This window comes from Anomaloglossus baeobatrachus, chromosome 2 (genome assembly GCF_048569485.1).
Source record: "Anomaloglossus baeobatrachus isolate aAnoBae1 chromosome 2, aAnoBae1.hap1, whole genome shotgun sequence".
NCBI classification, from domain to species: domain Eukaryota; kingdom Metazoa; phylum Chordata; class Amphibia; order Anura; family Aromobatidae; genus Anomaloglossus; species Anomaloglossus baeobatrachus.
Genome location: NC_134354.1, coordinates 402132276 through 402148448, shown reverse-complemented (window position 1 = coordinate 402148448; position 16173 = coordinate 402132276). Strand labels below are relative to the sequence as shown.

The 16173-nt window shown below is 46.5% G+C and overlaps 1 protein-coding gene across 1 annotated transcript in view; it reads right to left on the bottom strand.

Annotated features, from left to right (window-relative positions):
• Positions 1 to 16173, bottom strand: part of MYOM3 (myomesin 3) — a 284293-nt gene that overhangs the window by 48278 nt on the left and 219842 nt on the right. Inside the window, exons 28-30 of the mRNA XM_075336099.1 lie at positions 14992 to 15051; positions 5234 to 5301; positions 1399 to 1509 (exon numbers count right to left, since the gene is read on the bottom strand). Of these exons, the coding sequence (XP_075192214.1) occupies positions 1399 to 1509; positions 5234 to 5301; positions 14992 to 15051 (239 nt within the window). The remainder of the gene's footprint in view (positions 1 to 1398; positions 1510 to 5233; positions 5302 to 14991; positions 15052 to 16173) is intronic.

Below are 16173 nucleotides of genomic sequence, written 5' to 3'. Positions count from 1 at the left end.
CAGGCCTTTACAGCCGCAGCCTTCAGGTCTTGCTTGTTTGTGGGTCTTTCCGTCTTAAGTCTGGATTTGAGCAAGTTAAATGCATGCTCAATTGGGTTAAGATCTGGTGATTGACTTGGCCATTGCAGAATGTTCCACTTTTTTGCACTCATGAACTCCTGGGTAGCTTTGGCTGTATGCTTGGGGGTCATTGTCCATCTGTACTATGAAGCGCCGTCCGATCAACTTTGCAGCATTTGGCTGAATCTGGGCTGAAAGTATATCCCGGTACACTTCAGAATTCATCCGGCTACTCTTGTCTGCTGTTATGTCATCAATAAACACAAGTGACCCAGTGCCATTGAAAGCCATGCATGCCCATGCCATCACGGTGCCTCCACCATGTTTTACAGAGGATGTGGTGTGCCTTGGATCATGTGCCGTTCCCTTTCTTCGCCAAACTTTTTTCTTCCAATCATTCTGGTACATGTTGATCTTTGTCTCATCTGTCCATAGAATACTTTTCCAGAACTGAGCTGGCTTCATGAGGTGTTTTTCAGCAAATTTAACTCTGGCCTGTCTATTTTTGGAATTGATGAATGGTTTGCATCTAGATGTGAACCCTTTGTATTTACTTTCATGGAGTCTTCTCTTTACTGTTGACTTAGAGACAGATACACCTACTTCACTGAGAGTGTTCTGGACTTCAGTTGATGTTGTGAACGGGTTCTTCTTCACCAAAAAAAGTATGCGGCGATCATCCACCACTGTTGTCATCCGTGGACGCCCAGGCCTTTTTGAGTTCCCAAGCTCACCAGTCAATTCCTTTTTTCTCAGAATGTACCCGACTGTTGATTTTGCTACTCCAAGCATGTCTGCTATCTCTCTGATGGATTTTTTCTTTTTTTTCAGCCTCAGGATGTTCTGCTTCACCTCAATTGAGAGTTCCTTAGACCGCATGTTGTCTGGTCACAGCAACAGCTTCCAAATGCAAAACCACACACCTGTAATCAACCCCAGACCTTTTAACTACTTCATTGATTACAGGTTAACGAGGGAGACGCCTTCAGAGTTAATTGCAGCCCTTAGAGTCCCTTGTCCAATTACTTTTGGTCCCTTGAAACAGAGGAGGCTATGCATTACAGAGCTATGATTCCTAAACCCTTTCTCCGATTTGGATGTGAAAACTCTCATATTGCAGCTGGGAGTGTGCACTTTCAGCCCATATTATATATATAATTGTATTTCTGAACATGTTTTTGTAAAAAGCTAAAATAACAAAACTTGTGTCACTGTCCAAATATTTCTGGACCTAACTGTATATTACTGGAGATACGCTTTAATAACAGCATTTAGGATGGATTGTGAAATTTTTTAGGGAAATAAATGTAGATACAAATGCAAATTTATTGAGATTACCTTTGTGATAACCAATGTTCCTGATCCACTTTGCCCATCATATTGCCCATAAGGAAGTGGCTTCTTCTCAAAGGACCATTTAAGAGTTGTGTCTTTCTCAGTATTTGTCACCTAAACAAAAAGGAAAATAGAACAGATGATGGTTTTAATATCATGCATGTGTAAAAGTATAAACTGTACATCTAATATAAGATATTATATTATATCACATGTTCAGCAAAATATCAGGTTAATGTCAGACTAGGGTATTAGGTGTGTTTAAGACCTATGCCCTTGATATGGATTACAGGGTCACAAAACTAAGCACTGACAGTAGTAGGCTGAGGGATCTCGGCAGGTGAGGAACGCTGACAGCTAAAATCTGCTCTTTTCTCCTGCTACTGTTCCGATATATTAATGAGATTTATATCAGAACAGGCATTATTAAATAGAGTTTACATTTTTACTAACTAATGTAATAACAGTGAAAATGTGAGATTGGCTTAGTACATTCCTTACATTACTATGAAAAAGCAATAACCAGGTACATCTTGGTAGATGGTCCCTAAACTACAAAAAAAAAAAAAACGGTCAGAAAGCCATGAAAAAAAATAATTACCGCTATATCACTAAATACTTGTTGGTAATATAGTGCACAACCAGATTTATTTTACCATATTGCTGGTGGCTGATATTTTGGTATTAGTTCATGAAAACCTGTCGGACCACAATGTCAGTAAGCCACTAGGGTCTGTTTTGAATTGAACTCATTCTTAGGGATGTAGGTGACAATTTCCACGTCACAAATCTGTGTGTCCAAGCACAAGTTGTGTTCAAGAACTTATGAAAACGTTTGGCTCTAAGGGCCGCTTTACACGCGACATCGCTAGTGATTGCACCCACCCCCGTCGGTGGCACGATATGTGGTGATCGCTGCCGTAGCGAACATTATCGCTATGGCAGCGGCACACGCACATACCTGTGCAGCGATGTCGCTGTGACAGCCAAACAATCCCTCCTTTAAGGGGGAGGTGCGTTCGGCATCACAGCGATGTCACCGTGACGTCACTAAGCGGCCGGCCAATAGAAGTGGAGGGGTGGAGATGAGCCCACCTCCTTCCTTCCGCATTGCCGGTGGAGGCAGGTAAGGAGATGTTCGTCGTTCCTGTGGTGTCACACACAGCGATGTGTGCTGCCGCAGGAACTAGGAACAACATCGTACCTGCTGCAGCAGCGATATTAAGGAAATGAGCGACGTTTCAACGAGCAACGATTTTTCACGTTTTTGTGCTCGTTGATCGTCGCTCATTTGCGTTACACGCTGCAATGTCGGTAACGGCACCGGATATGCGTCACTACTGACGTGACCCCGACGATATATCGTTACCAATATCGCAGCGTGTAAAGCCCCCTTTAGGGCCCATCATCAGTGATTTTCATCAAAGTTTCTGTCATGAGTCTGTTACTGCCTGATACTGTTTCAGGGGGATCTGGGATAAGAAGGTCACAGCGTTTAAATCCTCTTTGTGCCCACTCATCATTTACCCTTAAGGTCCCGTCACACACAACGAGATCGCTAACGAGATCGTTGCTGAGTCACTGTTTCTGTGACGCAGCAACGAACTCGTCAGCGATCTCGTTATGTATGACACCTACCAGCGATCAGGCCCTGCTGTGAGATCGCTAGTTGTTGCCGAATGGTCCAGACTATTTTCTACAAAGGTGATGTTCTGCTTGGCAAGACGCATCGCTATGTTTGACACTTACCAATGACCTCCTAACACGGTTCCAATGCCCGCCGAGATCGTTATACAGGTCGCTGATCATTATTGCGTCGTTGGTAAGGTCTGACTGTGACATCTCACCAGCGACTTACCAGCGATCCTTATCAGTTCGTATCATTTTCAGGATCGCTGGTAAGTTGTGTGGGACTGGGCCTTTAGTTGAAACTTATTTAATTCCATCCGGTGCTGAAGAGGTTAAGGTACCTTTCTATCCTGTGGTGATTAAACAGGTAGTTGTAATCTCAGCTGCAGCCACTACCTCCTCACCCCTCCTCATGCCAGCTACAATTCATTCTACGCTGACCTGAGAAGGAACTTTCTTTGGAAAAGCAGTGGTGATCTTTCCAGCATATGTGGTGGAATCTCTATCTGGAGAAGAATTGGAGTTCTATGTTGAACCGGTTTCCTTTGTTTGTCCCCCTTCCTCATGTTGCCTTATAGAAGTAAGACTAGTGTCTTGCTGGCCCATGCACTAGACAGGGCTAAAGTCCTGCGTCAGCCAGGACCTAGACATGTGGTTGCACACAGGTGGAAATGTAGCGCCCCTGAGCCTTTCAGGGCACTACAGGGAACTACATCCTCTTGGGGATGCAGTTCCTACCCCCTGGGACCTAGAGTACCAGTGCCTTTTCCACCAAAACACAATCTAAATCCTAGTTCTCCTCTCCACACTGGGCATAGAGGGTTAACCACATAAGGGGATGGTTGCCATGGGAACGAGTCCCTGGGTATAGCCAACCTGGTGGGAGGGGTCAGCAGTCAGTCAGAGAGTAGTCTAGAGTCAGGAGCACACAGGAGAGGTTTGCAGATGTGCCTGAGCTGGGTCCCTGTAACGGTGACCCCGGGGGCATAGGAGAGAGGTGGCCAGGACGGGTACTGAGATACCGCTGGGACCGGAGCATGCATGGTACACAGGGCCCTAGGTCAAGCGGAAGTTTTAGACTGTTTGGCAAATACCTGCCCAGTAAGAACACCTCCACGGTCTTCACCGAACCAAATAATCCGGGGGCATCAGCAGTAAACTAGGATCAGGGTTCGGACACTTACCTCCATGCAGGGTCCGCAATGCCCGCCATACGGAGAAGGAGACTGTACTCCACAAGGGACAGTCGGAGTCCCCAAGTGCTCCACGCTATGGGGACTCAATCTACAGTGAGTGCAAGGGACAGAGCAACCTGGGTCACTACCTTGGCACTGGTCCTCCGGGGACCTGAAATAGCAACCCCTGGGTCCACAGTGAGTAGAGACTGTTAAAGACAACCTGGTGTGGTCTCCATTATTGCCCCTCTACAACTCCCAGGCACAGTCTTTACCTGCGGAGGGCCTACCATCACAGCTGCCACAACAACCAGCCCTGGGAGTACCCACAATCAGCAGCGGTGGTTCTCCATCATTAACCACAACCCGCAGGTGGTGTCACATGACAAAAACTCTTATCTCCCCTGTAAATACCCCCCATTAACAAAAGGGGCCCAGATCACAGGACCGGGCAACGGCCACCAGAGTGACATCCCCATTTCTTACCACCCGGGACCGAGTACTCCTTTCTCTGGGCGCTACAGAAGGACCCGTCTACGGACGTTAGGGAGCTCAGGGGTTAGCCACAGATGAGTTCAGGTGGTGAACCTTCTCCCTATTGTCAGGGCTGTCAGGGCCTTCCTTTACATCTTCCCTGGTGTACCCCTCGTCTTGTGCTGCACGCCAAGGGGTCCTCACTTCAGCGTGATAGTTTAGTCAGCTTGTCCACTTTTCAGCAGTTTTTTTATGTACAGAAAAAAAAGTTCTTCATTATTGATCTCACAGTCTATGAGAAAGCACTTGAAGGACATCTGAGTGGTGTCTGTTTCACAAACCCATAGACTTGCATTGCCAAGTTTGACATTCAAATTAATAAGACATGTCTACAATTTTGCACAGACCACTCAGTCTGCAAAAAAAATCATTGACATGTGAACAGCCCCATAGACTATCATATGTCTGTGAAAAACACAGATAGCACTTGTAATCGAAAACCTGACATGTGAATGAGGCCTAAACCTTTATCCACATATTTAAGATGTCATAGAACATACCTTGCAAGTTATCACAACATGACACTCCTCTGTAACCTTCCACTCCAACTGCTCCACAAAATGCGGTCCTGTTATAAAACGAAACTGTTATGAGTGAATATTTATAGTTTACTAAACAGTAAAAAATAAAATATTGGGGCACATTTATTTAGCTATATTCACATCACGTTTTCACAACATGTCAGTGGCTCTGTCGGAGTATCCATCAAAAGCCCTGAAAGTGGGAAGGGACCTTTGAGTTTAATGAAGCAAATGGAGGCACGTTGTGCTTTGTCTGACCTCTTTTGGAAGTGTCTGCCTTTTTGAGGTGAGCACCACAAAGTGGTTAACTGCTCTTTTATGTCCACTTCAAAAAGGTAGATATTGCGTCAAACCAATAATGGTTAACCAAAGGTTAGTCAAACCAATAATGGTTAATAAAAACCGTGTGTATATATAAACCTATAAAATGACCAGACCCTGTGCAGATCAGGGGCGTACCTACCGCGGTCGCAGAGGTCGCCATTGCGACTGGGCCCGGCAGGTTAGGTGCCCGCAGCCGCCCTGCAGAACAGCAGCCAGCTCCTTTCTGTGAGAGAGGAGCTGCGCTGTTCTGTCACAGACAACGCGGCCGCTATATGGCCCGGTGATGCCGCTGCTGACACCGGGCCCCCCTCCCCCGTAATCGCACACAGCAGTGATAAAGCATCCATGCTCCATCCTTCTCCCCCTGTGCCTCTGCGGTGATGTCACTCCTGTGCGACTGCTGGGCTGAGGCATGCAGAGCACAGAGCACAGGACGGGAGGACACTGACCGGAGCAGCAGGGCAATGAGGAGAGAGGTGAGCACAGAGCAGTGGTGAAAGGAGGAGATAGAGGTGAGTACTTCTTTTTTTTTAATTTTTTTTTTTATAACTCAGTGAGTATGTCGCGGGTGGGGGCACAGACCATGGCAGGGGGGCTACTCGAGATGCTCGGATCCGGGATCGTGGCTGTGGCTCGGGTGGCAGCCGGATCCGGGGCTCGTTCAGCAGCCAGTCGCCCACACCGTAATAAAGGGGTTATTTACAGGGGAGAGTTTGTTAGTGACGCCACCCGTGGGTTGCGATGATAGTTGGTGACACCGCCGCTGCCTTGGTATGGGGCACCCGGGGCTGATGGATCGGGGCAGCAGGATGGTATCCCCTCCACGGGTAGGTGAGGTGTTGTCTTGGGGCCCAGGTGTAGGTGGAATGCTGGGCCACAGTCTGCAGGCTGGACCAGATGATACCGGTGTACTCACTATTTTGAATAAATCACACAGAGTCCAGATAGTAAACCAAGTGCCAGATACCGGTAGCCTCCGGAGGGGTGTGCTCAGGTCCCGCACACCGATAGACAGGACAGGGGCCTTCCTCTTGCACTCTAGTTTGATGTCTCGTGTGTTAACTAGTCAGCATGAAACAGGAAAAGTCCACTCCCGCTGTCTTTGATGTGGGAGCTGTGGCCCACGAGATCTGACCCTTGGGATTTTTGCAGACACTTGCAGACACCCTATCCCCCACGTTGGGCTTCCGTCTCGCTCTATCTGGGCTGCTGGTGGGACAAGACTTGGAATCATGTCCCCTGCTGGCTAATTGACAAGGTGCTTGCAGCTGTCCTCGCCCTGGGGTCCAGGTACCCCGACTGTGCACGGCCTCCAGACCGGATTCCTGCTGTTGGCACCGGCAGGCTACAACCCTACCCCGGTCTACTTAAGGTCTCCCGCGACCGGATCTCCGTCGCCTGTGGCCCTGCTCTGCTGTCTGCCACCGAGTCAGCTCAGGTATTCCGGTAGTTCGGGAGCTACAACCCCCGACTACCACTTCACTCCTCTCACTTCCTCTGTTTCAGCTTAACTGTCTGTTCCCTCCACTTGACACCTCAGGACCCCTAGGTGGGCGTCACCATCTGCCTGGCCCCACCCACTGGTGTGTCCCTATTGTACTGGGGGGGTGACTAGGCTTTTTGTGGCTGGTGTATGTACCTGTGTGTGGGGTTGTGTTGGTAGGATAAGGAGGAGGGAATCCTGCATCTGGAAGATGGATGCAGTCTTCTGTGACAACCTGATTTTGTCAGGGCGTCACAAGTACACGATGGCCAGATGGAGACCTGGGGGTGCTGCATGATACATGGAGACCTGGGGGGCTGCATTATACATGGAGACCTGGGGGGCTGCATGATATATGGAGGCCTGGGGGTCTGGCTGCATGATACATGGAGGCCTGGGGGGCTGGCTGCATGATACATGAAGGTCTGGGGGGCTGACTGCATAATACATGGAGGCCTGACTGCATGATACATGGAGGCCTGTGGGGCTGGCTGCATGATACATGGAGGCCTGGGGGGCTGACTGCGTGATACATGGAGGCCTGGGGGGCGGGCTGCATGATACATGGAGGCCTAGGCGGCTGGCTGCATTATACATGAAGGCCTGGGGGGCTGACTGCATTATAAATGGAGGCCTGGGGGGCTGGCTGCATTATACATGGAGGCGTGGGGGGCTGGCTGCATTATACATGGAGACTTGGGGGGCTGGCTGCATTATACATGTAGACCGGGGGGATGGCTGCATTATACATGGAGACCTGGGGGGCTGGCTGCATTATACATGGAGGCCTGGGGGGCTGGCTGCATGATACATGGAGGCCTGGGGGACTGGCTGCATTATACATGGAATCCTGGAGGTGCTGCATTTTACATGCAGGCCTGGGGGTGCTGCATTATACATTTAGGCATGGAGGGGCTGCATTATACATGGAGGCCTGGGGGTGCTGCATTATACATGGAGGCCTGGAGGGGCTGCATTATACATGGAGGTCTAGGGGCCTGCATTGTACATGGAGGTCTGGGGGGCTGACTTATATATGGAGGCCTAGGGGGCTGCATTATAAACATGAATGACACCTTATACATGTACTATAGGGGTACATTATACATAGAGGTCTATGTGGCTGCGTTATACATGGAGGTCTATAGGGCTGCATTATACATGGAGGTCTATGGGGCTGCATTATACATGGAGGTCTATGGGGCTGCATTATACATGGAGGTCTATGGGGCTGCATTATACAACATGAAGGACACCTTACACATGGGCTATAGGGGTGCATTATGTATGGAGGAGTATGGGGCTGCATAATACAAAATGAAGGACAACTTATACATGGAATATAGGCGTGCATTATACATGGAGGAGTATGGGATTGAATAATACAATATGAAGGTTTATGGGGCTGCATTATAATACATATAGGACTATGGGGCTACATTATAATATATGGAGGACTATAGAAGCTACCTTATACATGGACTATTGGGGTGCATTATAAAACATGGAGGACTGTGGTGCAGTATAATATATGAAGTACTATGGGGTGTATTATAATATATGGAAAACTATGGGGTGAATTAGAATATATGGAGAACTATGGGGTGAATTATAATATATGTAGAATTATGGGTGAATTATAATACATGGATAACTATGGGAAATTCATTATAATTGGAGGGCTATGAGGGCTACTTTATACATGGAGGACCATGGAGGTGCATTATAATATATGGAGGACTATGTGGTGCAGTATAATATATGGAGTACTATGGGGTGAATTATAATACATGGAGAACTATGGGAAATGCATTATAATACATGGGGGACTATGAAGGTGCATTCTAATATATGACGGGTTATGTGGGACCCTTTATACAATATGGAAGGCTATGTGGGGGCCATTATGGTATTTGGAGAACTCTATAAGAGGGGGACAAAGATACAAGCATGGGATGGGAATGTTTTGTTCTGAGGGAAAAAGGGCTCTTTCCCTGAGCACCCTCTGTTGTACATCTCTCAGCACTCAGCTTTCCCATGCTCTGTTATACATCTCTCAGCACCCAGCTTTCCCATGCTCTGCTATACATCTTCTCTCAGCACCCACCTTTCCCATGCTCTGCTGTACATCTTCTCTCAGCACCCACCTTTCCCATGCTCTGTTATACATCTCTCAGCACTCAGCTTTCCCATGCTCTGATATGGGAAAGCTGGGTGCTGAGGGAAAGATGTATAGCAGAGCATGGGAAAGCTGGGTGCCGAAGACAAGATGGATATCAGAACATAGGAAAGCTGGATGCTGATAGAGGGATTTCAGATCATGGGAAACCTGGGTGCTGAGGATAAGAGCCAAGGGTCAGCGTCATTATCCCGTACCCTAAGTGTCGGTGTACGTTGGGGGGGGGGGGCAGGTCCAAACTTTGCACCTGGGCCCATCAAGCTCTAGTTACGCCACTAGTGCAGATCATATATAGGTATAAATATGTATCATTTTATTAAGTATTACAATAAATACAATTAATATTTACAATACGATGTGTAAAGGAGAGAAACAGCTAGAAAAAAAAGGAGACATGGCGGACTACTGTCTCACTTATGCAACCATAATAATGTTAAAGTGAATAAAAATAAATGGACATATAAGTAAATTACTAAATTCATATAAAGTGTAAAATAAATTTGTGTTCATAGGCATAACAGAAGCCTCAAAAATGCACTATAAATCAAGTAGATGTCATTGTATGATGCAAACTATAGTGAAGCATTAAATTATGACATAAAAAAATATATACACTGAACAAAAATTAAAACACACTTTTGCTTTTATTCCCATTTTTCATGAACTGAGCTGTAAGATCTAAGACTTTTTCTATGTACACAAAATGCCTTTTTCTCTCAAATATTGTTTAAAACTATGTCTCAATCTGTTAGTGAGTACTTCTCCTTTGCCAAGATATGCCACAGCTGTGATGTGGATGGATTATCAAGATGCTGATTAGAGAGCATGACTATTGCAGAGGTGTGCCTTAGGCTGGCCACAATAAAAGACCACTCTAAAATGTGCAGTTTTACAGTTTTTTATGGGGGGGGGGAATCAGAAGGCCAGTTAGTATCTGGTGTAACAATCATTTGCCTCACACAATGCAACAGATCTTCTTTGCATAGAGATGATCAGCTTGTTGTTTGTGGCCAGTGGAATATTGGTCTACCCTTATAGAATGGCTGTGCAAAATTGCTGTGGATATTGGCAGGAACTTGAATACACTGTTGTATACCCTGATCCAGAGCATCCCAAACATGCTCAATGGGTGATATGTCCGGTCAGTATCTACCCTGTACAGTGAAAACCAGGATCCATCTGTGAAAAGAACACCTCGCTGTCATGTACACACTTCTCGATACATGACGTGGGGTGTGGCGACAAGGGTTAATTTATCTCTCATTCGCATGTGTCACCTGTGTGCGCACTCCAAGGCATCGCACTCGTCTGTCAGGTTGTTGGCCATTATTGAGTGTCCCTAGCAAACCTTGGATGGACATTTGCATGGATGTTTTTTACGGATCTTCCTTCCTCTGCTGGTAATACAGTTATTTTTGTTGAGGTTGACAGGTTTTTCAAAATGACACATTTTATCGGTCTGCCCTCATTACTGAATGCTAAAACGTTAGCTCAGGTATTGATATATAAATTGTCTGACTCCATGGAGTCATGACTGACATTGTTTCTTTTGTGTCTATGATCATCATCCTCAATTCTGTACTTTTCTCAAAGGGAACTCTTCCAGGGTAGCCAAAGAGGACCTATTGATTCCTGCTTTAGCTTATACATGAAAAAAAAGTTTAGCAGCACTTGTATGGCATAGGCTTATTAAGCGTGTTGCGGATTGTGGACGTGTGCCTAGTCTGGACCTGTGTGTGGATGATTTAGTGTGGTTATCCACTAAAACCATTAAGCTTAAGGTACCTTCACTTACAGTTAGGTCCAGAAATATTTGGACAGTGACACAATTTTCGCGAGTTGGGCTCTGCATGCCACCACATTGGATTTGAAATGAAACCTCTACAACAGAATTCAAGTGCAGATTGTAACGTTTAATTTGAAGGTTTGAACAAAAATATCTGATAGAAATTGTAGGAATTGTACACATTTCTTTACAAACACTCCACATTTTAGGAGGTCAAAAGTAATTGGACAAATAAACCAAACCCAAACAAAATATTTTTATTTTCAATATTTTGTTGCGAATGCTTTGGAGGCAATCACTGCCTTAAGTCTGGAACCCATGGACATCACCAAACGCTGGGTTTCCTCCTTCTTAATGCTTTGCCAGGCCTTTACAGCCGCAGCCTTCAGGTCTTGCTTGTTTGTGGGTCTTTCCGTCTTAAGTCTGGATTTGAGCAAGTGAAATGCATGCTCAATTGGGTTGGGATCTGGTGATTGACTTGGCCATTGCAGAATGTTCCACTTTTTTGCACTCATGAACTCCTGGGTAGCTTTGGCTGTATGCTTGGGGTCATTGTCCATCTGTACTATGAAGTGCTGTCCGATCAACTTTGCGGCATTTGGCTGAATCTGGGCTGAAAGTATATCCCAGTACACTTCAGAATTCATCCGGCTACTCTTGTCTGCCGTTATGTCATCAATAAACACAAGTGACCCAGTGCCATTGAAAGCCATGCATGCCCATGCCATCACGTTGCCTCCACCATGTTTTACAGAGGATGTGGTGTGCCTTGGATCATGTGCCGTTCCCTTTCTTCTCCAAACTTTTTTCTTCCCATCATTCTGGTACAGGTTGATCTTTGTCTCATCTGTCCATAGAATACTTTTCCAGAACTGAGCTGGCTTCATGAGGTGTTTTTCAGCAAATTTAACTCTGGCCTGTCTATTTTTGGAATTGATGAATGGTTTGCATCTAGATGTGAACCCTTTGTATTTACTTTCATGGAGTCTTCTCTTTACTGTTGACTTAGAGACAGATACACCTACTTCACTGAGAGTGTTCTGGACTTCAGTTGATGTTGTGAACGGGTTCTTCTTCACCAAAGAAAGTATGCAGCGATCATCCACCACTGTTGTCATCCGTGGACGCCCAGGCCTTTTTGAGTTCCCAAGCTCACCAGTCAATTCCTTTTTTCTCAGAATGTACCCGACTTGATTTTGCTACTCCAAGCATGTCTGCTATCTCTCTGATGGATTTTTTCTTTTTTTTCAGCCTCAGGATGTTCTGCTTCACCTCAATTGAGAGTTCCTTAGACCGCATGTTGTCTGGTCACAGCAACAGCTTCCAAATGCAAAACCACACACCTGTAATCAACCTTTTAACTACTTCATTGATTACAGGTTAACGAGGGAGACGCCTTCAGAGTTAATGGCAGCCCTTAGAGTCCCTTGTCCAATTACTTTTGGTCCCTTGAAAAAGAGGAGGCTATGCATTACAGAGCTATGATTCCTAAACCCTTTCTCCGATTTGGATGTGAAAACTCTCATATTGCAGCTGGGAGTGTGCACTTTCAGCCCATATTATGTATATAATTGTATTTCTGAACATGTTTTTGTAAACAGCTAAAATAACAAAACTTGTGTCACTGTCCAAATATTTCTGGACCTAACTGTAAGTCAGGACCTCGGTTCACCGGTCCGTTCAAAATTACCACTATCATAAAATCGTTGGCATTGCATCTGGCTTTACCAGCGGTATATAACATCCAATATGTGTTTAATAAGTCTCTATTAAACAAATCTGTGGGTTCAGGAACTCACCTTTCCATCTGTCCACCCTCGGTGTTGGTTTATGGTTCATTGGTTTTTGAGGTGTCAAGAATTATTGATTTGCAGATTGTTTGTCATTTTCCACAGTACCTGGTTCACTGGCAGGGTTATAGTACTGAGGAAAGGACTTGGGTGCCTGCTTCGGATATCCATGCGGAGCGCCTGGTTAGAGCACTCCATCGGCGTCATGCAGAAAGACCTGATTTAGAGGGCACAGAGGCCCATCGAAAAGAGAGGGCTACTGTCACAAGGGGTTTAGCTCAAAATATACTGAGTGTCAGGGCAGCATCTGACCCTGTTCACACAGCAGAATTTGACACTACACACCAGATCTCTTCTTAGGTTTCTGAGTTTCAAAGACAAGCTCGGGCATCGACCAAGCAGTATTCTCTTTGGATTAGGCTTGCAGGAGTTAAGTTCTGATAGCCTGGTGATTGTCTTTAGAGTCACATGTTGTTAGAGACCTATGACAGCTAACCCCTGCCCTTTTTAAGATGGTGGATTTGATTCTCCCATTCTTTTGTACGTTATTTGGTGTGTGGTGGAAATATTAGCTGTTTATTTCCTCCCTTGTTTTGATTTCCCCCTGAGCACTTATTGTCTATACCTCTGTGTGTGCTTGCAGTGACTTTGAGTTTAGTTTTCTCCCAATATGTCTATTTGTGTGGGATTAATCACTTCTGTCCCGATTCTTACTGGGGGTGGAGGAGAGGGGGTATGAGACCAGGGCTGTCAAGGAGCGGGGCTACGCTGGCGGTCCAAACCTCTTCACCATCAGAATGACCTCTGGGAAAATGGACAGCTAAGGCCCTCTAGTCTGAGGGCCAGTCTAGGAACCCCAGTCCCCGGTTATCCCCATATAGCACATTGACATTATCCAACATTTTGCAACAATTTGATAATAGTTTTTGATGCACATGAATGGTCTAAAGTAAAACAATCTACCGTATTTTTCGGATTATAAGACGCACTTTTCCTCCCAAAAATTTGGGAGGAAAATGAGGGGTGCGTCTTAAAATCCAAATATAGCTTTACCTGGGGGTCCTGGTCTGTGTGGCGATCGGGCGGCCGGGTGCTTGTGGCTGCGTGCAAGAGGCCGGGTACCTGTGCTTGCGTGCGGGTGGCAGCTGGATACCTGTGGCTGCGTGCGGATGGCAGTCGGGTGCCTGTGCCTGTGTGCGGGCGGCAACTGGGTGCCTGTGTGCGGGAGGCAGCCAGCATTGACAGGCACCCGGCTGCCGCCCTCACACAGGCACCCGGCTGCCGCCCTCACACAGGCAACCGGCTGCCTCCCGCACACAGGCACCCGGTTGCTGCCCGCAAGCAGGCACAGGCACCAGACTGCCGCCCGCACGCAGCCACAGGTACCCGGCTGCCACCCGCACGCAAGCACAGGTACCCGGCTGCTTGCACACAGGGTGTGCGGGCCACCTGCTGGCTGCCACTCTGTGCGTGCGGGCGGATGTGCAGCAGGTTACCCAGTTTGTACGCTGTCCCAGTTTCAAATGATGGCGCCAGGAGCGGGTGTGTGTGCAGATGGAGCTCTTGGATAAGAGCTCCATCTGCGCACGCACCGCTCCGGGAGTCAGCGCGTGTGCAGATGGAGCCATTGGATGAGAGCTCCATCTGCGCATGCGCCGCTCCAGGCGCCATCATTTGAATGGGACACTGACCGCACCTGCCTGCTGCACGACTCACCCGCCGCTGCTGCCTCCACCACGGACACTGCGGCTCCTGCCACTATGGACCCCGCGGCTCCTGTCACTATGGACCCCGCGGCTCCTGCCACCACGGACGCCGCCGCACCTGCCACCACGGACCCCGCCGCCACGCCTGCCAGCACAACCTCTGCCTCCTGTGACCCCGCTTCACCACCACTGCTGCCCCCCTCCGGGAAGAGATCACCGTAGTATAAAACGGACCTCATTTTTATTTTTTTACCTTTTTTATGTCTAAATTTGGGGTGCGTCTTATAATCTGGTGCATCTTATAAAGCGAAAAATACGGCAACTTCTAGCATGATGCCCCAAATCTACCATAGCCGCGTGATAAATTTGATGCATCTTCAGAACGCCTGGACCAACTTAACCCTGCTTCACTATTAGATACCATTAGTAAATGTGCATCCATTGTTGCAATTTTAACTTTTTTTTTCACCTTTCTTCTTTTTCCATTGTTTTCGTTTCTGCTTAGACTCATCAAGAATCTTATCGAAATCTGTAAATAAAAGTACATTCAAATAAATAAAAAAAAATTCTGCAGCAAATTGTGTTTAAACTTTATGTGAAACTCTCCATAGTAAGTGAATGAATTTATTACCATTTGTACAGAACACTCACCCTCTCAGCTGTCATACATTTATGCTAGTAGTTTGCAGCATTATTTGGTAATCATTGCAAGTTGTTTAGATAGCCACTATTATCCCATACATCTATTTTTAAAATATTTATGTCATAGAATAAGTTTAAAAAATAGTGCATGTACATCTCTTGTGAAGTCTTTTCTGTTGCATATATTTTAATATATTTTTACATCTTGGCTGAAGCGGATCATTAGGATATGTGCGCCTGCTGCGCATTTACCGCGGATTTACCGTGGATTTTAACGTGGATTTGCCGCAGAAAAAGTGTCTAACATTTCTGCAGTCATTCCCCAGCAAAACCTATATGTGTGCACACTGCGTTTTTTTATTCCTGCGGATTTAACCCGCTGATTTCCCGCTGCGGAAGTAGTATGCATGTCACTTCTTTTCTGCAGGTACCTGTGGTTTTTGCCATAGATAATGGTAGAAAACCGCAGGCACCAACCCGCGTAGAAACCGCGGCAAAAACATGGGTGCGGTTCTATCACGTTTTTTCCGCGAGGGAGGTATTCTGCCAGAGGGTGCAGATTTTTCTTCAATTTTCTAGTGCGCACATAGACTTATTGTTATCATTGATTGGCCATTTTTAATGTGTTGAGACAAGGAAACACAGACCACGAGGAAGCAGATAAATGTCAGGACAGGAACTGTGGAATCATTAAATGGGATCTTAAGTTCGTTTAACATTTTTTAAGAAGTCTAGGTTGTTTCATCAATACATGCAATCAACTAGAAAAACACTAGGTACCATCACACTAAGCAACATCGCTAGCAACATCGCTGCTGAGGCACAACTTGCTAGCGATGTTGCTTAGTGTGACATCCAGCAACAACCCGGCCCCTGCTGTGAGGTCATTGGTTGTTGCTGAATGTCCTGGGCCATTTTTTAGTTGTTGCTCTCCCGCTGTGAAGCACACATCGCTGTGTGTGACAGCGACAGAGCAACAACTGAATGTGCAGGCAGCAGGAGCCGGCTT